Source organism: Lissotriton helveticus, chromosome 5_1, assembly GCF_964261635.1.
Source record: "Lissotriton helveticus chromosome 5_1, aLisHel1.1, whole genome shotgun sequence".
Taxonomy (NCBI): Eukaryota; Metazoa; Chordata; class Amphibia; order Caudata; family Salamandridae; genus Lissotriton; species Lissotriton helveticus.
This window is the reverse complement of record NC_136065.1, coordinates 714,904,517-714,928,028: the sequence shown is the minus strand read 5'-3', so window position 1 is coordinate 714,928,028 and position 23,512 is coordinate 714,904,517. Positions and strand designations below refer to the sequence as shown.

Sequence of the window (23,512 nt, the reverse complement as noted above, 5' to 3'; positions counted from 1 at the left end):
CTTTGGGCTTGGAGCTCTCGACAGTGGATGTCAGAACTAATCTGACGGAGGTGCTTCAACCTGCGGCAACTACCTCAGAACCCCTCTTGCCCTTCAACAAAGCCCTCACTGATGTCCTTCTGGGAACTTGGTCCAAGCGGAATGGACGATTGCCCGCCTCCACGGTCCTGGTCTTGCCGATCCTATTTTCCCCACCCAATACCCTTTCCCTGAGAGCTGGGTGGTCCAAGCTTCCTCTTCCAAGGGGCAGTGTTTTCTGCCCTTCCAGACAGGGAACCCAAGAAGGTGGATCATCTTGGGAAGCGCATGTTCTCTTCCTCCAGCTTGGCACTGCAGTCTGTGAATACTGCATGCCTCTTGGGGCGATACTCCCATATCATCTAGGTTATGATACGCTGTGGGCTGGATACCACCGACTCACGGGGCAGAACGATTGCCACGTCAGTAGCCCTTTGACGCTACGCCAGTTTGACGCTACGCCAGTCTGGCTTTTCCGGGGATGTCCAAGACACCTTATTGGATATGCTTTTCGATGGCCATCGCCTTTTTGGTGACAAGGCAGACTCGGCGCTGGAGTGGTTCAAGGATTCTCGAGCTACGGCCACATCCTTGGGCTTCGCTGGATCCTCCTGTCCACCACAGTCTACTTTTTGCCCCTTTCATGGCTACGGTAGGGGCACCCCACCGTGTCCGGTCCAGTCTAGCCACCAGTCCTCGCAAGCTGTCCAGCTTCTGCGTGGGCCCGGGACCCAGCAACCTCATGGGTCTGAGAGCCAGCAGGTGGGCCAGTCCACCCATACTCAATCTGCAGCAGCCTCCAAACCCTCCTAGTCTGACCAGTCAGGCCCATCAGCGGCTAGTGGGTGGCAGGATTCGCCATCACCTGCCCCATTGGCAATCCATCACCTCATACAGCTGGGTTTTGCAGTTAGTCCAAACGGGATTCTCCCTCCCCTTCAAGACTACGCCTCCCTCCATGCCACTGTCTTTCGACCGTTTGTTGGAGGATCATGTGGCGCCTCCCCGCTAGGAAGTTTCAACTCTCTTGGCCAAGGGAGCTGTCGAACGGGTCCCTGTGCCAGAAGTAGGTTGTGGTTGCTATTCCCGCTCTTACAGATATATTGTTACAGAAGTTAAGTAACTTGCTCTTTTCTTGAAGTTGATCCTCACCAAAATCATAAGCATTAGAATATTCCCGCCTATAGAAAAACAGAGAGCATACGGATTTTATTGAAGAGAAAATTGTAAGGGAATGCAAAGGCAGTATTAGCCAATAGGCAGCTTTAAAAGCATAACAAGAGAACACTGGTGACAAGACAGCTCCTTCGGTCAGGATCCTGACAAAGTAAAAAAAAACTGATCTGCACCATTGTGTACACTGCTTCTCTTGCATTGCACCTTTTTTCCATATGGAAGGAAAGTATGAGGCCTGCGTGTATTTAGCATATTCCTGTGGGAATAATTGAGGGATTGTCACAACGACTGGCACTTAACGCTGAAACCTTACATTGTCTAGGGGCATCGGCTGCAATAGGTGGTTTCCTTTGACTTAAAAAAGAGCTGTGGTTAAAAAAAAAAGATCCTGAGAAGCAGAACTCTTAATCAAAGTAAGCTTCACTTACTTTTAATACAAGATTTAAAAAGGCAGTCTCCCTTTTCTCTAAGCACTGTGTTTTACATAGTATTTTCTTTCATTTCCTGTTTTTTTAAAGTGATATTAAAAATGGGTGGGGACAAACATTGCATGACAGTTAAAATGTTTAGAAAATGCAATTTTGGGTGTTTCCAGGGTGTATACTGGTGGCTGGGAACTATTGGAAGATTATCTATGTCCATAGGGCACGCTTGCTGACGAAGAATTGTTACAGGTCAGTAACCATTCTGCTTTTAATGCTTTGGAATGTCATAACCTTAAGTCCTCAATAGTAGTTGTGATAAACTTAGCTTACATTGAGTATGTTGGTGATAAGAACCTTTTGCATTTACTTTTGTATTGTAATTTCAGGACAGAGATCTAGGAGATGAATATGGCTGGAAACAGGTACATGGCGATGTTTTCCGACCATCTAGCCATCCCTTGATATTCTCATCGCTCATCGGTTCAGGCTGCCAGATTTTTTCAGTGTCTCTAATAGTCATCATTGTTGCAATGATTGAAGACTTGTACACAGAGTGAGTATACTTCGGCGATTGATGTAGCTCATCAGAATCTGGTTTTACATCTTTTAAAAAATTATCCAAGAAAATAAACATTGTGCATTCAAACATAATACATACGCTAGCTTATATGGAAATGGGAAAATGTAAAGCTTGCTTTCCTCTGTAATCAGTAGGAACTTCAACATTCTAATTTTGTGCAGTGAAAGTTACAAGAGAGAAGCATTTAATTAAAAAGGTTTTAACCTATTTCTAGCTCCACATTCCTATAAAATTTTCGTACCGTTTTCATTTTAGAAAGATGTACTACCAAAACAAATTAAATGTTCTTTTATATGCATAAATGTAGCCCCAATGTACATTTCTTTTTGTGTATATTCTCTTAAGTTAGATCTTTTCAATTAAGTTATTTCGAATAACTCATGTGTGACTGATTACCCTGAAACTCATTTGCTTTCTTTGTTTGTGTGTTTTTGCATTAAATAACCCCAAAGTTACCAAATTGCACCAGTAATTCTACTAGTAGTCCCTCCATCCTTCTCATTGCATGAGAATGTTTCTTAGTGGAATGAGATCATATGCCATAATGTATCAACACAAGGCTCTTATGTTACCCTCCAACCCTAAAACCAAAAGGAAGTCCCTATCTTAATATGCAGCTAGTCCACAAGAAAGCTTTAGGTTACTTACACCAAAATGCTCTGCTTCCCATGTAAAGGAATATCCCATGCACCATAGGTCAAAGTACCTTTTTCCACATAGAAGAAAGAGCAATACATTCCTTGTAAGGGATGGTGATAATCGAAGTCCATTTTTGGATTAGAAGCAAGGATGTCATGTTTCCAGATGTCACCGTTGAGATATTGAAGAAATCCTGACAATTGGGTCTAACCTTTTGTTTTCTTGTATTCTTTTTATTAGATTCCAAACATTACAGAGTAAAGTGGATACAGAAAGCCTCTTACAATTCAATGGAGCTATGACAATAATATGTCCAATACAGAGGCTGTAATCCATACTGTATCGGTAATAGAATAAGAGAGAAAAAAAGGAGGGGAAATAAGAGATATAGGGAGAGAATTCACTCCGCAATGACATGAGGCATTTACAGGCATGGTGTTTTGACATGTGAACTTGTGATGTACATTACTTAGCATATACCACCGGTGTTCGGTTTCTAACAAATAGAGACTATTCTGAGTCACCAGTTACTAAGGCAAATTACAGACCCTGCCACCCCCCCGTATTGCTGTGGGGGGCATGAGCAGGTCGAGAACAGGCTGACTGTAGGCCAAAAGACAGCAGCGCAGAGTAATCCTTGCAACGGTGATGTCTGTGTGGCCAAATCTAAATAGGTGTGCTCAGTGTGGTTTATAGGGTAGAGCAGGCCAGACTCATTCAGACCCGCTACTCTTCAGCTCCCCAGGGGCATGAGCAGGTCTAGTAGTACCGTACAAGTGGCATCAGCTCAGCAGGTCTCGCATAGGTGGTATTTATTTGTTGTTGCCTCAACAATACAGTGGGAACAACCTCACCACTGCCATATTTTTATTTTTTATTTTTTTTATTTAAGAGATTTGTAGAACACGTAGCTACCAGAGGGTTTCCCACCGCTAGGAGACTGATGCTAAACGAAGGCTAGAGGTCGGTTAGTGATACTGATTGAACAGCCTTGTTTTGATTGACTTTCTGAATGCTGCTTCCTTAGTCAGGATTCGAGATTTGCAAGGTAATGAGTTCCATAACTTGGGTGCTAGGTGAGTGAAGGATCTGCCTCCCCACCTGGCTCTCCTGATTCTTGTTGTTTTTAGAAGTTGGTCAGAGCCAGATCTCAAGCTCCTGTTTGGGACATAAAGGGTCAGCAGGTTTATCACTTTTCTGGGACCCATGTTGTGTAGAGCTCTGTGAGTCATGACAAGTGCCTTGATGTTGATTCTGGCCTCCGCTGGAGTGCTTTGAGATGCCTCCTGGCTGATTCCTTGATTGGGGCCTTTCACAGTAGCCTTGCTGCTGTGTTCTGGACCACCTGAAGTCTGTTGATCACGTATTTGGGAGACCCTAGTAAAAGTGAATTTCCATAGTACAGGCGTAACGTGACCAGGGAATGGACCACTGTCTTTCTAAGCTGTATGGTACTAGTTTCTTGGCTTGGGTCACCATTGTTAGATCCTTTTCGAGCCAGAAACCCAGATTTTTAATCGATTCCTTCAGAGTGGGTAAGCTACCTAGGCAGTTGGGCCAACTGATTAAAGGCCTAGGTACTGCCTTATTTCCGAGGACCATTAGCCCGGTTTAATCTCCATTAAAGTTTAAACAGCTGCCATCCATCCCCTCTTTCCATACAGGGAGCTAGACTATCGGAGTCCCCGTTGATTCTGGGGTCTAAGGAAATAACCACCTGGGTGGCATCAGCGTAGGAAGTCATGAAAACATCAAACTCTTGGGTTATCCATGAAAGTAGCTCCATATAGACATTAAACAGAGTGGGACTCCGCAAGGATCCCTGAGGCACCTCGCAGGTCAGAGGCATCAAACAGGAGAGGAGATTGTTTTCCATAACTTGGAAGGTTCTCCATTCCAGAAACTAATCCAGCCACTGTAGAGTGTTGCCTTAGACACCTGTGGCCATCAGTCTATTTTGCAAAATGTGGTGGTCCACCTTTACAAACGCTGTGCTCAATTCCAGAAGTAATAGAGCTGCAGAGCTTCCCCGGTCCAGAGATGTTTTAAGTTCCTCTATCACTGTTAATAGTGCTGATTTGGTGCTGTGCTGAAACGAAATTCCATCTGCGTGGGGTGGAGGCATTGGTTTGTTTCCAGTGCCGTTTACGGTCTAGGGGCCGCTCCACAGAACGCTCGTGGTGCCCCCATCATCGATCCTCGGGTTCCAGGACTTCACCCTCTGATTCGGGTAAGAGACTGCACAAAAAGAAGTCGAAGAAGCGTTGTCGCTCTCCGATGTCCCCCCAGTCGGTCCCTGGATGCGGACGAGGGGGACAGGGGTTCTGCCCCTGCGGCTCCTTCGGATCCCGGGAGTCCCGCGACCTACCCACCTTATCCGGGTTCGTCGGCGACTCCCGCACAGGTGCAAGAATTTCATGCTAACATGGACCGCCTGTGCTCCTTCGGGCCCCGCGGTCCCGTGTCAGGATCCTGGCGAGCCGGCTCCTGCCCCGGCGCCACAGGATCCTGCGCCGCTGGCTCCGGCCAATGCGCCACAAGGTCCCACCCTTCCAGCCCCGGCTCCGCCTCCTGGCCACAGTGGGTGCCATTTGTTTCGCCCCTGCCCAGGTTCCAGGATACTTTTGTCCCTGCCTGGGATTTGCATTGGGACACGGCGCCTGTTCAGCCCGTCCAGCGCCGTTCTCGGCACTGTTTCCGGCGCTGTTTGTTTCTTCCCCAGTCCCTGCCCTGCCGCTGCAGTCTGTACCACATACAGTGGAGGTGGAGGACGACTGGAAGGGGTCCGAGGACCCTCTTGCTCGTCCGTGTGACTCTGAGCAGGACTGGGTGGACGAGTTGGAGGAGGCCAGTGACCTTGATGTCTCCTCTGACCTGTGGTTTGCCTCTCCCTCGCCTACCATGGAGGAGGGAGCGTCTTACACAGTGGTGCTCCGTCGGGCAGCTGAGGTTCTCAACCTTGATCTCCCTACGGTGGCCCTAAAAACGAATCTCCTCACTGAGGTGCTCCAGACGGTGTCCACCTCGTCGGAGCCCCTGCTGCCCTTTAATGACGCCCTCACTGACGTCTTACTGGGCACTTGGTTGCGGCCAGCCACAGGGGGCCCCTGTGGATAAGAACGTCGTTGGGCGTCATCGCCCGGCGCCGGGTGACCCTACCTTTCTGACCACTCATCCCACGCCCGAGAGCCTGGTCATCCTACCTTCGACGTCCCAGAGTGCCTTTCCCACGGCTGTGCCGGATAAGGACTCTTAAGAGGCTGGAGCTATTCGACAATCGGTTGTTCTCTTCGGCCAGCTTAGGGCTACAGTCAGTGAACACCGCATGTCTCTTGGGCCGCTATTCCCACGCGGTGTGGGATACAGTTGCACAGGTGTTGCCTCAGTGACCTGAGGAGGACCAAGCTGTGCTGTCCCAAGCTGTTGCAGAGGGTAAAGATGCGGCTAAGTTCGCCATTCGGTGTGGTTTGGACACGAAGGACTCACTAGGTAGGGCGATTGCTACGACTGTGGCGCTTTGTCGCCATGCCTGGTTGAGATCTACTGGGTTCTCGCCAGATGTTCAGAGCTCGTTCATGGACATGCCCTTTGATGGCACTCGCCTGTTTGGCGATCAAGCGACTGTGCGCTGGGCCGTTTTAAGGACTCTCGGGCTACGGCCAAGTCCTTGGGTCTCTCCACCACGAGCACGGCCACGTCTACCTTTCCTTCCTTTCGTAGCCACGGAAGGGGCGCCCCTGCCTGCTCGTTCAGTCAGAAGCCTGCGCAGAACCACACTCAGCGCGTCCGTGGGCGTGGAGGCTGCAGTGGCGGCACAGGGATCTAGCGTGCAGGTCAATCCACCTCTGCTCCCGCAGCATCTGCCTCAAAGCCTTCCTAGTCCGAGCTTAGGGGTGCACCCCACGCCTGTGTGCGGCAGGATTCGCCATCATCTTTCCCAATGGCGTTCTGTCACTTCAGACAAGTGGGTGCTGCAAATCGTCCGGAGGGGTTACTACCTCCTCTTCGAGTCTACCCCCCCAGCCATCCCACCTCAGTTCCACCGCATGTCATGGGATCACTTTGCGCTTCTCCAACAGGAAGTTATGGCCCTCTTGGCCAAGGGGGCCATCGAGCGCATTCCTGGGCCAGAAGTAGGACGTGGTTGTTATTCCCATTACTTTCTGGTCAATTGCAGTGGTGGCTCATGAATCTTGATTTGGTCAATGGCACATCCCTCTCCTTTCCCCAACCGGAGCACACAGTGGTGACGGATACGTCCCTCCTGGGATGGGGAGGCCACTTGGGAGAGGCGGAGATCAGAGGTCTCTGTTCTCCGGCAGAGGCCCGGCTCCGTATCAACCTTTTGTAGCTACGGGAGACCCGATTTGCATTGAAAACATTTCTTTCCTCTATCTTGGGAAGTGTGGTGCTGGTGTTCACGGACAACACCACCGCCAGGTGTTATTGCAACAAACAGGGCGGGGTGGGGTCCTGGCCCTTATGTCAGGAGGCTCTGTGCCTCTGGACATGGCTGGAACGTCAAGGCATTACCTTGGTGGTTTAACACCTGGCAGGTTCTCTGAATGCCAGGGCGGACAAACTCAGCCGTCGGTGCTTGATGGATCACGAATGGCGTCTGAACTCTGACGTGGTGCAAGGTCTCTTTCAGCAGTGGGAAGAGCCTTGGTTAGATCTATTCGCCACCGAAGAGAAGGCACAATGTAATCTGTTCTGCGCATTGGAATTTCCAAGGCGGCACTCGCTCTGCAACGCTTTTCGTCGTGAGTGGAGTTGCGGTCTATTGCACGTCTTTCCGCCTATACCTCTTCTTCCCAGAGTGCTGAAGAAGATTTGGCGCGACCGGGCCCAAGTCATTCTTGTGACTCCGGATTGGGCACAAAGATACTGGTATCCCGAGCTACTCAATCGATCCCCTGTTCCGACTGCCTCTTTGGGAGGATCTTCTGTCGCAGCAGCAGGGGATGGTCCTCCACCTGAACCTGTCCACCCTCCACCTCAATGCATGGAGATTGAACGGTGACAGTTGACAGCTTTCGATCTTCCTCCCGAAGTCTTTGATGTCATTTTGGAAGCCAGGCGTCCCTCCACTAAAACGGTATACGCCTGCAGGTGGAACAAGTTTGTTGCATGGTGCACAGCAAAGACTGTGGAACCCCTTTCTGCCCCTCTTTCCGAGGTCGTTCTGTTCCTTCTTTCTTTGGCCCAGCAGGGCTCTGCTCTGGGCACTATCAAAGGTTATCTTTCGGCCATCTCCGCCTTTCTACGGCTTCAGATCAGCCTTCTCTTTTTCGGTCCCCGCTGAGGTACTGGGTTTTTAACAACCGGCACAGAACCGGTAACCCAGCGGTGTCAGGGTACACCCAGAGACCTCGGGTTCTTCCTGATCCAGACCACAGAAACTCAGAGTCTTCTAGGTGAAGTCAACGATCGATTTATTGGCTGCAACCAAGGTAACAAGTGTCCTAGAAGTACAACACACGGGGAAGTATATTCTCAGGAGACTGCTCAAATTTACAAAGTCAGGCTTCTCTCTTTATACAGAATATTCGGCTTCAGGCAAACATTCTTCGAATTTGCAATATATCATTTACAGGTTTTGGTTACAAAGGAAAAGCAGAGTCATGATGACATGTACATATTTCACGTTGTGCTGCCCATAACAAATCACCCGGCAAGGCCCAACATTTCATCAGATATCGGTGGACCCCCAATAAAACAGGCACCTCCCCACCATAAAGTAAGTGAAGCAAAAGAGTAGAGACAGATGGGAGCAAGATACGGCAGGTGTGCGCGCTGAAATGGTTTTATGGCCTGTTGAGCCTTGATGCTATCTTGTTCGGCCACTGGGAGGGGAACTGACCTAACTAGTTCGGCCTGGGGCAATGGTTCCAACTTGCACAGGTCATAGGAAAGTCGATTAAGGAGTATGTGTCCTTGTGGAATTGATTCAACTGGATTAAGGCCTATGTAAAGGGCAACACATAAATGGAGGCCAAGGGTTCAGGACGTGAATGACGATTTCGAGGGGAAATAGTCACCCGAATATGCTGAAAATATTTGTACATGGTATGCTCGTCATTCTCGGTCTTTTGATACCAAATTCGTCATGTTTCGACGAAGTTTTAATTCTCGAGTCCAGAACGATTACATGAATCCAGAATCTTCAGAACCACAAACCCTCCTTTTGCCCTTACATAGGCAATTTAGTCTATTCTCATGTTAATCTGAGTCCAGATCTATATTCCTAAAGTCATTGAGATGTTGCTGTAACATCATTCTAGTACTCAGTTCATCTCTTGATACAGGCTTCCTTATACATGATGTGACGCAAAGGCCACATATTGCAGGAGTACACTGTATGCATAGACAGAACAGGAAAAGAATGGCTAAGACCATCCCAATGACCATCAGAATTTTCCATCCCCAGGCGGATATCAGTTCCCAGAACCATCCCATTAACGACCAATCTCCTTTATCCACATGAATAGATTCGGAAATCTTATGTAGTTTGGAGATGGCCTGGTACACTGTTGGAGCGTTATCAGGGATGAAGATACAGCAACTAGATTGGATCAATCTGCATACCCCACCCCGATCTGCAAGTATGACATCTAAAGCGACCCTGTTCTGAAGGGTCATAAGTCGATCCGACTGGAGCTCAGCAGTCAAGTTACTAAGGGCACCAGCAGTTTCAATCACGGTGGACTCAACTACCCTTGTCAATTGCCTTATGTTTCTGCTGTTAGCCATGGATCCCCAGAACGGCAGAAAACCCTTTGCAAAGTCCCCAAATTCTTGACCTGCAGTGTCTTCTTCACTCAAAACACCTCTAACTATCCTTGTCCTGTGGTAGTCTGCCGCTGCTGTGTAGGTGGGAGGCAACAGGAAGGAAACAAAACATGAGCCCGAAAAGTCAGGGGGCAACCATGTATAGGCTCTATCGTGGCAGATGAAATAGGTACCCTTAGCTGCTAAAAACGCAGGGGAAGTCTGAGATCCAAAAACATACGTTTCAGTACAGACACTCTTCCCTAACTGAGCCCTGGAATTCGTGCCATTACCTTGCAGACACAGATGACCCTGATGGGGTACAATCCAAATCGGGGACGATTTCTTAGCTTGCTGTTTCTCACTCAGAGTAGCTCCATATCCAGTCATGTTCCATCCTATGTATACCAGTGTCTCATCTCTCGGGATAGTCTCGTAAGAAATACCTTCCTTAATCATGTCTACTATACCCTGGACTAGAGCACTTTTTCTAGGATTGTCTGTTACAGAACGCAGGGGGTAGATTTCGTGTGCATATATGAACATTGCCCTATATGCCCATACAGAACCATTGTGACTGAATGGCAGGACCAGATAAGGGATACCTTTATCCGTTGTGTGAGGCATAAGACCGCACACCCAACAGTTAGTTGTGTTCATTATATGTTGGTGTAATAACTGAACAAAGGAGTTATTGATGAACTCCAATCTCCTATTTGATTCGTGGTCAGGCAGAGGGTGGAAAGAATGAGATGAAACAGTGGGAGGAGGTATGGGTGATGCAGTGGGTGCAAATGTTACACGAAAAGAAAGTAAAACATAACTTATCAAAAATAGCATTACACTAAATAGCATCAAAATACACAATATTATAAAACTTTTCCTTGTCATCACGTTGCTAAAATCGTGCTTAGAATTCGTCCGTTTGGCAGGTCTCTCCACATCGGGAAACTCCATCCTCTCTAAAGTGCTGCCCGCAGTGGGAGGTTGCCTCTGCTAAGGGATGCTTCTGTCAGTCTAGGGCAACTCCCTTGGACCAACCAGAACTACCGACCTAACGTCGTCAGCTGCACCCCAAAGACTTTAATCAACCGCGGCCCTAGCAGCGGAACCCGGATGGCGGTTCGAAAAACAAAAATAAGCAAGTTTCCTAGATGGGAGAGCTGCACTTTCAAAAATAGTACTTGGGGGGGAAAAGGAAATATCTCTTTTATTAGTCCATGGGTCTTAGTCTCAAATTGCAAAGGAAATTGTTTTATTAGTTCGTTTTTCTCGGTCTCAAATTATATCGTTGTTTCCCAGGTATTGTCTGATCCTGGAACAAAAGGTCAGGCTCTGTAGTGTTCAATCGATTTGGTTGCAGCACAGCCTTGTGCAAAATGTTCTCATTTTCTTGTTCAGAGTCAGTTCTTTTTACATGCAAGTTATTATAAGGGACGGCATGTGACACGGTATCAGGTTCTGGGTCAGCGACACCCTTCTGGACCCACTGGTCATAGGGCAGAGGGAAAGGGATTTTCTTACAATGGATCCCGTGGACCCAGTTGGCCTTCCCCTCCACCCGAACGGCTGATCTTGTAGAAAGAAGGACGAGATGAGGCCCGGTCCACCTGGGCTGGTCGTTCTTCGTTCTTTGGAAGTTCCTGACAAGTATCCAGGAACCAGGGTCAATGGCGTGACCCGGAGGCAGGGTTTTGTGGACCTGTTGATGCAAAACACGCAATTTAGCCGTCAATTCATACAGATAATTAAGCAAAATAGGGTGTTCAAGCTCGCTGAACTTAGTGGGTCTAGGCACTCCCCATATGTTGGCTGGCCGGCCAAAAACTATCTCATATGGACTAAGTTTCACTCGTGAATGCACAGTCATTCTAGTGGACAGGAGTGCTAAGGGTAGAGCGTCAGGCCATTTAAGACCTGTGCTCGCTTGGATTTTGGCCAGTTTAAGTTTTAAAGTGCCATTGTAACATTCTACTAATCCAGCTGATTGGGGGTGATTTGCAGCGTGAAACTTCTGCCGGATACCTAGCCCTTCACACACTCTCTTCATCACACGACCCACAAATTCACTTCCATTATCAGACCAGACCATTCTAGGCATTCCAAACCTGGGGAAGTACTCTTTCGCAAGGGCTTTTGCTGTGGACAAGGCAGTATTGTCTTTTAGGGGATAGGCTTCTACCCATCTTGAGAAGGCACAAACAATAACGAGTACGTATTTTAAATTGTTGCACCTCTCCATGTGAATGAAATCTAGCTGCAAAACCTCGAACGGATACGTAGGAGGTGCAAAATGACCAGCTGGAGTTGGGGTTCCCCTACCAGGATTGTGTTTCAGACATACCATGCAATTCTTGACAACATTCTCTGCACACTTGGGAATCCCTGAATTCTTCCATACTGGGGCTAACAACTCGCAAATCCCTTTCACGCTGATATGAGCCATCCCATGAGCCTTTGTAACCACTGCAAGCACATATGCATCGGGTAACAACCATCTCTGATGCTCTGATAATTCAATCCAGCAACCATTTGCATCCATTCTACCCGTACTTTCTCTCCACGTGCTCAACTCTTTCTCTGGGGCCTCAGCTTGAATAGACTTCACACACTCTATTGTGTCTTCACACATTCCATCATCACCAGTCCATCTTGCAGGGCCTGCAACATACATTCGGCTCATTACATTCTTTGCAGTTTCTTTCGCGATCTCATCAGCAAATGCATTTCCACGACCAACATCATCAGTCACCTTCTTGTGAGCACTACATTTCACAATCGCCATTTGCAGGGGCAAGGTCAGTGATTCAAGAAGCTCATTCACCAACTGACCATGCTGAATCTTAGCTTCATGCGACGTCAGGAACCCACGTTCTCTCCACAATCGTCCAAAACTGTGAGCCACTCCAAATGCATACTGACTAAGTGTAGATAGTCACTTTCATTCCCTTGGACAATACACATGCTCTCGTGAGTCCAATTAATTCTGCTGCTTGAGCCGAATTATGTGGGACACGTGCAGCTTCAACAACTGTATGCAAAGTCGTGACAGCATATGCTGCAGTTGTGTCACCATTCGGGAGCTTAAAGCATGAACCATCCACCCATAATGTACCATCACACTCAGCAAGAGGAGTATCGGATAGATCTACTCTCCCTTTCGTCTCTTCCTCTGTTCTGAGAAAACAATCGTGCTGTTCTGAAACATCTGATTCCTCTGCAATTGGCAACAACGTAGCTAGGTTTAAGGTACTGCACCTTTTTATGTGCACATGACTCGCTAGTAATGTCAATTCGTAACTGGACAGTCGAGCACTAGTTAAGTGCTGTGTCTTAGTTCTATTTAACAATGTGTCTACTGCATGTGGGACCATCACGACCAGTGTATTATTCATTACTAGACCAGCAGACTGTTGAATAGAAACAGCTGCTGCTGCTGTGGCTCTTAAACAACTTGGCAATGCTTTAGCTACCAGATCCAAAGTTGACGAAAAATAGGCACATGGACGTTGCCTACCTCCAAACAACTGAGTCAACACAGACAATGCACAGCCCTCTTTCTCGTGGACATATAATGTGAAAGGCTTACTGTAGTCGGGGGTACCTAGCACAGGAGCCGAACACAATGCTGTGCGCAATTCGAGAAAACTTTTTTGACATTCTTCAGACCAAGGAATGGGATTGGGTGTATTTTTACACGTTAATGCCACCAAAGGTTTGGCCAATAACGAAAAATTTGGAATCCACTGTCTACAGTAAGATGTAATGCCCAAGAAAGCACGCACTTCTCTCTGTGTTCTTGGCACATTCAATTTCGCTATTGCCTGAATTCTTTCTGGGGTCAGTTTCCTTCCCTCCTTCGATAAGAGGTGACCTAAGTAGGTCACTTCTTGTTGGCAATATTGCAGTTTGGAAAGTGACACCTTGTGATGAAGATCACACAGATGACGCAATAATGACAGTGTGGCCTTTTTACAAATTTCCTCAGTGTCTGCGGCTATGAGCAAATCACCCACATACTGTACAAGAGTAGCACCTTCAGGTAAAACAATCGTATCAAGCTGTGTTTTTAGAGCTTGACTGTATATTGATGGACTTTCACAGTAGCCCTGAGGAGCGCGTTTAAAGCGGAAGCTGCGACCTCCTAAACTGAAGGAAAAAATATCCCTGCTCTCCTCAGCAATCGGGATACTGATGAAAGCATTCTTCAGATCAATCACCGAGAACCAGGAGGCAGAAGCTGGAATCATAGTCAATAATGTGGTAATGTCGGGGACAACTGGGAATTGTGGCACAACTATTTTATTCACCTCTCTAAGATCAATCACGAATCTGTACACAGGTGGCTGAGAAGGATCAGTTCGTTTTAAAACAGGCAGAACTGGACTATTGCAAACGTTGCCTCGTGTTTCTTCAATCACATCCTTTCCAATCAATTCGTAAACGATCGCTAGTAAAGCTTTTTCACCTTCACACGAGATTTTGTATTGGGGAATTCGTGGCATTTTAACGTTGGCTTTCAATGTTACAACATATGGTGGAATTTCTAAAAGACCCACATCATTTGGACTAGTGGGCCAAAGAATATCTGGGAGAAACGACAATTCTGCTAGAAGTGCATCTCCCGACAAATACCTGGGAGAAACCACTTTCTTACCTAAAGTAAGTTGTACTCCTGACGGAGAACAGTACAAAGTCGCATACAATCTTTTTAACAAATCCAATCCCAGCAAGTTTTCACCACAACCTGTTGTCAGAATGAGGGGTGCTTCGAATTCGCAAGGACCAACAGAAAGAGACAAAGGATCAGAAATCGGATTTCTAACTGGGGCGCCAGAAAAACCTACAGAAACGTTCATTTCGCCAGACAAAGGTGCGCCAGGGAGTTTGGAGTGCATTATAGAACTCTTTGTAGCACCAGTATCCAACAGAAAAGGCGATGACACACCTGATGTAATCACCTCAACGTAGGGTCCACTCTGATCTACTGGAACTGAAACAACTCCCTCTCTTTGTCTATGGCTGTCCTAGCAATCATTACCCTCCAAATACTAATTTTCTGTATAATAATCATCAACATAGTATTGAGCTGTCCTGTCAGATGCGTTGTTCTGCTGATCGAACCTATTCATAGAATTTTGTGGTGGAAGGGGACGTGTGTTTTGGGGGACGTTTCCGCGTCCTCTACCTCTAGGCGCTTGCTGAACACCACGACCTCTTACACCAAAAACACCATTTGCACGTTGTAACAGATTAAGACAACTATACTTAAAATGACCTTCTTGTTTGCAATACGAACACTGGTTGGGGCCTACAGGGACACGTGGCTGAGTGTACTCGACTCTTTGCGAGTTCCTCTGATACTGTTGAGGCTGCTGAAAATTATTCTGGTATTGATTCTGATTACCACCACCACGTGGCGTATAGGCTTGCTGTAGCAAAACCTTCGTTTTCAAATCCTTAGTTTTCTTTTCTACTCTATCTTTCTCGTCCTTGTCTCTATTTTCGTAATATTGTGCAGTAGCTAATATCTGCGCTGAAGATGAGACTGCCCAAGAACTTTCTGAATCCTTTAGCTTTTTACACAATTCTGGAAGGAGATTGTGCACAAATTTATCGACGAATAATCTCTGACCACCTTCTGTGGTCATATCTTGACCGCTGTGGTCGACAAATGTTTCTTCAAACCTGGTGAAGAAACCTGAAACAGTTTCTTCTTTCTTCTGCTTGCATGCAGACACCTTATCCCAATTTTCACGTATTGCAGGCATTATCGTTTTCATGTAATCAACTATTCTACCAGGGAGTTCTGCTATCAAAGGCTCAGGCTTAGCCCCACCAACTTGTCGGGCATCTGCAGCGGCAATATTAGCCCATGAGTCACCCAACTCCTGATCATGGTCTGTATGACGAATTTTACCCCATAAAGGCTGTGGAACAACATTCCCAAATAGCATATCGATATCGGCTAAATTCATTATACATGACCCAGCAGTTTGCGACAATTCTTTGTAATACCCTGCAGGATTTTTACGCGGATCAGGTAATGTCTGTTTGAACGCTAAAACTTCAGCTCGTTTCCATGGGACATGTACCCATACACGCTGAAAGTGTGGCAGAATAGGTGGGTTAACAGTTGTGTCGCCCTCTCTCCATTGTGGGGGGAACTTCCCTCATCTGGTATTGTCGCGCCTTTTTCCTACTAGACGCACTAGGCTCAGATTGTGACCCAGAACTGCTCCTCTTACTCCTATATGATAACAATATTTCAACCGCTTTCTCTACATCGGGACCTACAATCATGCCCTCTCCAAACTTAAACCGTACACAACACAACTCTTGTGGTTGCATTTCAGATCATTGTCTTCCAAATCCTCACCAAGGAAAACACACATCTGTTCAAAAACATATCTCTGCGTCGGTGCTTCCCATTGATGGAAGACTTCCATGACAGACTCTACATCATATTTTACAGTGTCCATAACCCATTTCCGTGCTAAACGATTCAAAGTGTCTCTCTCTTCATAGTCAGGCAGTCGACTTCGCAACTGTCTTCGTCCCATGTTAGGGGTCGTAGTAGGCGACCCGAAAAGAGGTGTGAAAAGGTTAGTAACAGTGCTGGCCATTTTCTGCCGAATGGAAGGTGAAACTGAAGGAAGAACGGGTGGAAAAACGGGGTGAGATAAGGCAGGGGCAAAGACAATAGCAGAGGAGGCATCAGGGGAAATAGAAGGAGCACTACGCAAAATCGTAGAGGGAGCATTAGGAGAAGTAGAAAGGCAAAATTGTGGAAAGCATAGGTGAAACAGGTGTGATCGGTGGGCCTTGAGGAGGCTGCACCATAGGGACAGGAGCCAGCTGGAGAACAGCTGGTGAGTGCTGCGGAGGAATAGGAGGCACAGGTTGCACAACTAAAGGTTGCGGTAGTGCTATGGCATTTTGCGCATAGGGGGGTGGCGAACTTAATAAATGTGACATTAATGGATCTTTTTCACGCTCTTTTGCTGCCTCTTGCTGAAGAGACGGCAAAACTGGATAGCATTTATCTATTGCCATTTTACGTTGCCTGTGCAACTGCTCACTCATCTGTTCTTCTTCATCATCTTTAAACTGCATAGCAGCTTGCATTACTGAAAGTCCTCCTTCTCTTTTATTTTTCTTAGCTAATTTGATTTCTTTTTGTTTGGCCTCCTTACGCCATAGGCGGAAAGAGTCAAACATCGCCGGCATGGCTTTCTTTTTGAAAAGTTTAACTTCAAGGTTATCTAAGATTTCGGTATCAAAGCTACCATATTGGGGCCATTTTAAAACACCATCTTTCCTTGTGTATTTGATCCATACTTGATGGGGCCTACCCCATGTTTCACATATAACTCGTAAGTTGGAGTTCCAACCGGAGGAACCGGACATGAGTCTTCCAATCGGGAGTCCCTATTATTACAACCAAGACAAAACAAAATTTCCAAGTCTAAGACTAGGCATCTTCGCTCTCTAGTCTAGTTCCAAGCTTCAAAGGATTATCGATTACGATATTTTCTCGTGAAAACACGAGTGCTTCGGTTTTGGTGCTTGCAAGTACCAACAATTATCCCAAAGGATACCCAAGACTAAGACCAACTAAGGACTGGGAGACGCTCCACTTATACTTAACTGAGATATCGATGACGTCACCAGAAGACTCGTCTTAGTGTTTCGCTCTACCAAACTTCAAGGGTCCAAATCAGGGCGATAGCCAGGGCAGCAGTCCTTGTAGCCGTCGGGAAGCGGGGAACCTCGCAGCAAAGACCTTCGGACCACGTCGACATGCAGGGGTCAATGAGGTGGTTGGCCGTCCTCCGGAATTTTCACACGAAGCTCCTCACGATCCTCTGGCTGACTGGTACCACTGGAATCACCCCAAACGTTGGGCGCCAGCTGAGGTACTGGGTTTTTAAGAACCGGCACAGAACCGGTAACCCAGCGGTGTCAGGGTACACCCAGAGACCTCGGGTTCTTCCTGATCCAGACCACAGAAACTCAGAGTCTTCTAGGTGAAGTCAACGATAGATTTATTGGCTGCAACCAAGGTAACAAGTGTCCTAGAAGTACAACACACGGGGAAGTATATTCTCAGGAGACTGCTCAAATTTACAAAGTCAGGCTTCTCTCTTTATACAGAATATTCGGCTTCAGGCAAACATTCTTCGAATTTGCAATATATCATTTACAGGTTTTGGTTACAAAGGAAAAGCAGAGTCATGATGACATGTACATATTTCACGTCGTGCTGCCCATAACAAATCACCCGGCAAGGCCCAACATTTCATCAGATATCGGTGGACCCCCAATAAAACAGGCACCTCCCCACCATAAAGTAAGTGAAGCAAAAGAGTAGAGACAGATGGGAGCAAGATACAGCAGGTGTGCGCGCTGAAATGGTTTTATGGCCTGTTGAGCCTTGATGCTATCTTGTTCGGCCACTGGGAGGGGAACTGACCTAACGAGTTCGGCCTGGGGCAATGGTTCCAACTTGCACAGGTCATAGGAAAGTCGATTAAGGAGTATGTGTCCTTGTGGAATTGAATTCAGCTGGATTAAGGCCTATGTAAAGGGCAACACATAAATGGAGGCCAAGGGTTCAGGACGTGAATGACGATTTCGAGGTGAAATCGTCACCCGAATATGCTGAAAATATTTGTACATGGTATGCTTGTCATTCTCGGTCTTTTGATACCAAATCCGTCATGTTTCGACGAAGTTTTAATTCTCGAGTCCAGAACGATTACATGAATCCAGAATCTTCAGAACCACACCGGTTGTTCACCGTTTTCTGAAAGGCATTACGCACACATTTCCTCTTGTGCCGTTAATCAGCCCTCAATGGTACTTAAACCTTGTCTTTACATATCTGATGTGCGCTCCCTTCGAGCCCCTTCATAACTGTCCTTTGCGTCATCTTCCTCTCAAGCGGGCTTTCCTGGTAGCTATCACCTCTGCCAGAAAAGTGAGTGAGTGAGCTCCAGGCTCTTTCTTCTAAACCTCCTTTCCTTTCTGTTCATCCGGGCAAGGTGGTTTTAAGGACCCGTCCTCCTTTCTTACCAAAGGTTATTACGCCCTTCCACATTGGGCAGACCATCACTTTGCCCACCTTCTTTCGCCTCCGCATCCTTCAAAAGAGGAGGAGAGGCTCCACCGCCTGGACCCAAAACGTGCGCTCTCGTTCTATCTGAAGCGCACATAACAGTTCCGGGTGGATGACCAGCTCTTTCTTGGCTACGTGGGCGCCAAGAAAGGTCGGGCCGTGCACAAATGGACCATCTCTCGTGGGTCGTTCTCTGCATCAAAGCCTGTTACTCGTTGGCTAAGAAGGAGCCTCCTGTGGGGCTGCGTGCCCATTCTACCAGGGCAACAGCAGCCACTACTGCCTTGGGACGCGTTGTTCCCTTGCAGGACATTTGTCAGGCAGCTAGGTGGACCTCGCTGCACACGTTTACCCAGCATTACTGCCTTGACAGTCAAGTCCGGAGGGACGGCTTCTTGGGCCGTTCTGTTCTCCGTGACTTTCTGGTGTAATCTTGTTCGCAGACCCACCACCGGGGTTGGTATTGCTGGGGTATCTATTCTAAGGTAAGGAATCTATCACTAACGTGTCTCATTCAGATGCACAAGTTACTACTTGTGTAACGATATTTTTGTAGTAGAGGATCTCTGTTATAGTCATAATCTAGTGAATAGTCCCGCCCATGTGCGTGGACCCCGGAGCAATCAAAAATAATCTCTTAAGTTGTCAAAACATGCAGAACTGCACAGACACTTCAGATAGAATTTAAAGACAGACAATGCATCCTATATCCACAGGCTACACTGTCCAGTACTTCAACTAGAAATTCCACCAAAATCCACAAACCGCACAGCCTGTCCAGGGTTTTCTACAGAGAAAACCTTGCCTTTAACAGCAAAACCCTCTGGAATGATAGAGAGGAAGAAGTGGACAGACAAGCCCCATAGGCTGCCATTCTGTGGCTCAGAACAGGATACTGTGCCTTTAAGAGAACTTTCCAGAAGTCTCACAGTATCCCAGAATGCACTCTAGGTCCCTTTTACTTTCAGTTCTTTTTTCCGGCTCCTGCAAGCAGGACCCTGGAGCATTGAGCTCTCTCTTTTCAAGGGTTTATTTGGTGATTTTTCACTTTTTTTTTAGTTTTTTGAGTGCTTTTCTTGAAGTACTTTGGTGTTTCTTCCTTGTGTTTGTCTTGGTGCACTCTTTATTTGCCAATATGCCTGCATTGTTTGACAAATGCCCGGAGTGCTCGAGGAAGAAGGCCAAGTCGGACCCACACGAGGTGTGCATCATCTGCCTTCCCTCATCTCATGTCCCAGAGGAGTGTGACATTTGCCAGGGCTTCTCTAGCAGAACCCTGAGAGATAGGTTGAAGATCAGGCTCCAAGGCCTGGAAGACAGAAGGCGCAAGGTGGGTCTGGAAGGGCTTCCTCTGCCAATGCTGAGGCCTCTGGGGGGCTCCCCAGCGGCAGGAAGACCAGCAAGCGTCCCCATTCTCAGTCGGCGTCGTTTGCACCGACTACGGCGTCGAGAGGTATGACTGCAGTCTGTTCCCCGTCTCCCCAGGGCTCTGTGTTGAAGCGGCGTCGACGCTCGGCGTCGAGGGAACTGAATAGACCGCCGTCGAGATCACCGGTGACGATTTTGTCGTTGTCTCCGTCGGCATCGAGTAATCGACGTCGAGAGGTGGCCCGGCGTAGGCGCTCGCCGTCGTGGCGACACCGCCGTTCGCTGTTGGCGAAGAGAAGGTCGTCGTCGAGGGGATCCTCGACGTCGAGGAGGACGTCAAAGTCACACAGGCGTCCGGCGTCGAGACGAAGATCGCCGTCGAGGCGAAGGTCGCCGTTGAGGCGAAGGCGTTCGACGCCAAGGAAGAGGCGTTCGCCATTGAGGAGGAGACGCTCGCCGTCGAGGGCCCGACGCTCCAGAAGGAGTTCTGGCGCCAGGAGTCAGTCGAGCAGGCGGCAGGTGCCGATAGGGGATTCTCCAACGCCCCAGCCTAGGACAGAAGGCAGATCACCGGGCTCGGTGTATTCTGAAGTGTTTTACGCCTTCTAGGCCGAAGTCGGTGACGCCCCCTCCTCCATTGCCCAGGGGGCCACCGCCGCGGGCTCCCAACCCGCCTCCACTTCCACCTCAACCTCACCTTCCGGCTGACAGGCCTCCTCCGGTTCCTCCGAGGACGGCTTCGCTGCCTCGATTCCCGACGCCCCCTAAGGGGACCCCTCAGCTGAGGGCCCCTGCCAGGCCAAAGTCGCCCACTCCGGTGAAGCCGGCGGAGCGCACGAAGCCAAGGAGATCGCGATCTCGCTCCGGTCGGAGGGGGAGATCGCGGAGTCGTCACAGGTCCTCAACGAGATCAAGAAGGCGTCACAGGAGGCGACGGTCACGGTCCCGCACGGATTCTTCCGAGACCAGAACCTACTCACCGACCTTGTCGGAATCCCCGGGGACGAGAGTATCGCCGGTGGACGACATCAGCATATTCCAGGATGTTCTCCTAAGGGGTGCTGCTAAGTTGGGTATCACGGTGACGGTACCTACTCCCACGACATCCGTGATTTTCGAGACACTGCATAAAAAACACCTGTCTCGACCTTTACTGCCTCTAGTGCCGGGGCTGGTAGAGCCCGCAGAGGAGTTGTTTCTCACCCCTGCGGTGACGAAGGCCGCTCCCTCCCGGCACCTTAAGAAGTACAGGGCCCCGGATTCTGACCCGGCCTTTCTTCGGATGGATCCTACTCCGGATTCTGTCATAGTGACGGCGGCTAGGAAGCAACATGCCACCTCCCCGTCTTCTACTGTACCTCCTGATAAGGAGAGCCGATGGATCGACTCGGCAGGCAGAAAGGTCGGTGGGACGGCCTCTACTGCGATGAAGGCGGCCAGTGCTGCGGCTTTGCTAGAGCGGTACGATCGTGCCCTATGGGAATCCCTACAGCAATTCACGGAGTCCCTTCCCCGGGAGAAGAAAGAGGACTTTACAGAGATCCTGAAGGAGGGGATGCTGGTGTCGAACCAGCTCATCAGCGCGGCTGCGGATACGTCTCTTCTGGCTGCACACGGGTACTGTCATGGTGTCAACCAGCGGCGCCACGCTTGACTTCGACTTACGTCACTCAAGCCGGAAGCTCAGCAGCGGGTGGCCAATCTGCCTTTCTCGGGTGAAACCCTGTTTGGCAAGCATGCGAATGACGAAATGGCCCGCATGAAGGCGGAGGCCGAGACCCTGACGGCGGTCGGGTTGGAAAAGCCCAAGGAGAAAAAGACCTACCGCCCATTCCAGAGACGGTTTGGGGCGCAGGGCAGAGGGCGTGGACAGACTTCGGGACAGCAGCAACACTAGCAGCAGCAGTTCCGGAAGCTCTTCCAGAAGCGCCAGAAGGGTAGAGGCGGCCAGCAGTCCGCAGCAGCGAACAAAGGCCCAGCTGGGTCTCGACCCTGAGCGGTTACTTCCCCTACATCCGTTACCCGCTCCGGTGGGGGGGAAGCGTTCAATTTTTTCTGGCAGAGTGGAGAAAAATTACTCAGGACAAGTGGGTGCTGAATATTGTTTGCAATGGATACAGCCTTCGGTTCACCAGCCCGCCTCTATCAATTCCACCGGTCAGCTCGCAGTTTCAACTGCGTGAGCTCCAGGTGGAGGCCGATATCCTGTTAAGGAAAAGGGCGATAGAAGACTTACCTCTGTCTCAAAGAGGAAGAGGTCTGTACTCCCGGTTCTTTCTGGTTCACAAGAAGGACAAGAACGAGTTCAGGCCCATTCTGGATTTGCGGCAAGCAAACAAGTGGATTCGCAGAGAGGTTTTGCATGCTGTCGTTGCATCAGATTTATCCTCAGCTGCAACAGGGAGACTGGCTATGTGCTATAGACCTACAGGATGCGTACTTCCATGTGCCCATTGCACACAAACACAGGAAGTTCCTGCGATTCCAAGTCGGCGCCAATCATTATCAATACACAGTACTGCCATTCGGGCTGAAGTCTGCGCCCAGAACCTTCTCGAAGTGCATGGCGGTGGTAGCGGCACACCTGAGGAAGAACAAGGTGTTTACCCGTACCTGGACGATTGGTTGATTAAGGCCTCCTCCTTCTCAGAAGCTCAAGCGCACTTCCAGAAGACGTGTGTTCTCTTGAACAAGTTGGGGTTGCACATCAACATGTCCAAGTCTGTCCCGACTCCGGTCCAGTGCATACAGTACTTTGGAGCCTCCATCAATACGCTGTCAGCAAGCGTGTCTCCTTCGGAGGAGAGACGATTATCCTCCTTCGGAAGGCTCAGGCTCTTATGACCGCTCCATCTACTACAGTGAAGACGGTGTCTTCTCTACTGGGGTTGATGGCCTCTTGTATCTTCCTCACGCCACACTCACGGCTACACATGAGACCATTGCAGGAGTGCTTGGAGGATCAGTGGGATCAGAGGAAAGGATCTTGGGAGGACGAGATACGACTGTCTCTGCATGCTCTTCAGTCTCTGAAGTGGTGGTGTTCAGCGGAGAATCTCCTCAGAGGGGTTCCCTTCCACGAGGACATTCCCACATAGACTATCGTGACGGATGCGTCTCTCCACGGCTGGGGGGCGCACTCAGGAGACTTACAGATTCAGGGAAAGTGGTCCCCGACGGAATCCACGTACCACATCAATTTCCTGGACCTCACAGCTGTTCACTTGGCACTGAAGGCCTTTCATCCGTCCTTCCGGACCAACTCTCTGCTTGCTCAGACGGACAATACGACCACGATGTATTACCTCAACAAGCAGGGGGGTTCGAGATCGCGCACTCTGTCGCAGGAGGCGCAGGCGATCTGGCACTGGCTTCTAGCCAGGGGACTGACGATAACGGCTACCCATCTGCCAG

At 48.7% G+C, this 23,512-nt stretch overlaps 1 protein-coding gene across 1 annotated transcript in view; it reads left to right on the top strand.

Moving 5' to 3' along the window:
- Window positions 1–23,512, top strand: part of TM9SF3 (transmembrane 9 superfamily member 3) — a 300,030-nt gene that overhangs the window by 147,243 nt on the left and 129,275 nt on the right. The window contains exon 7 of the mRNA XM_078643122.1: window positions 2,006–2,172. Coding sequence (XP_078499248.1) covers window positions 2,006–2,172 — 167 coding nt within the window. The remainder of the gene's footprint in view (window positions 1–2,005; window positions 2,173–23,512) is intronic.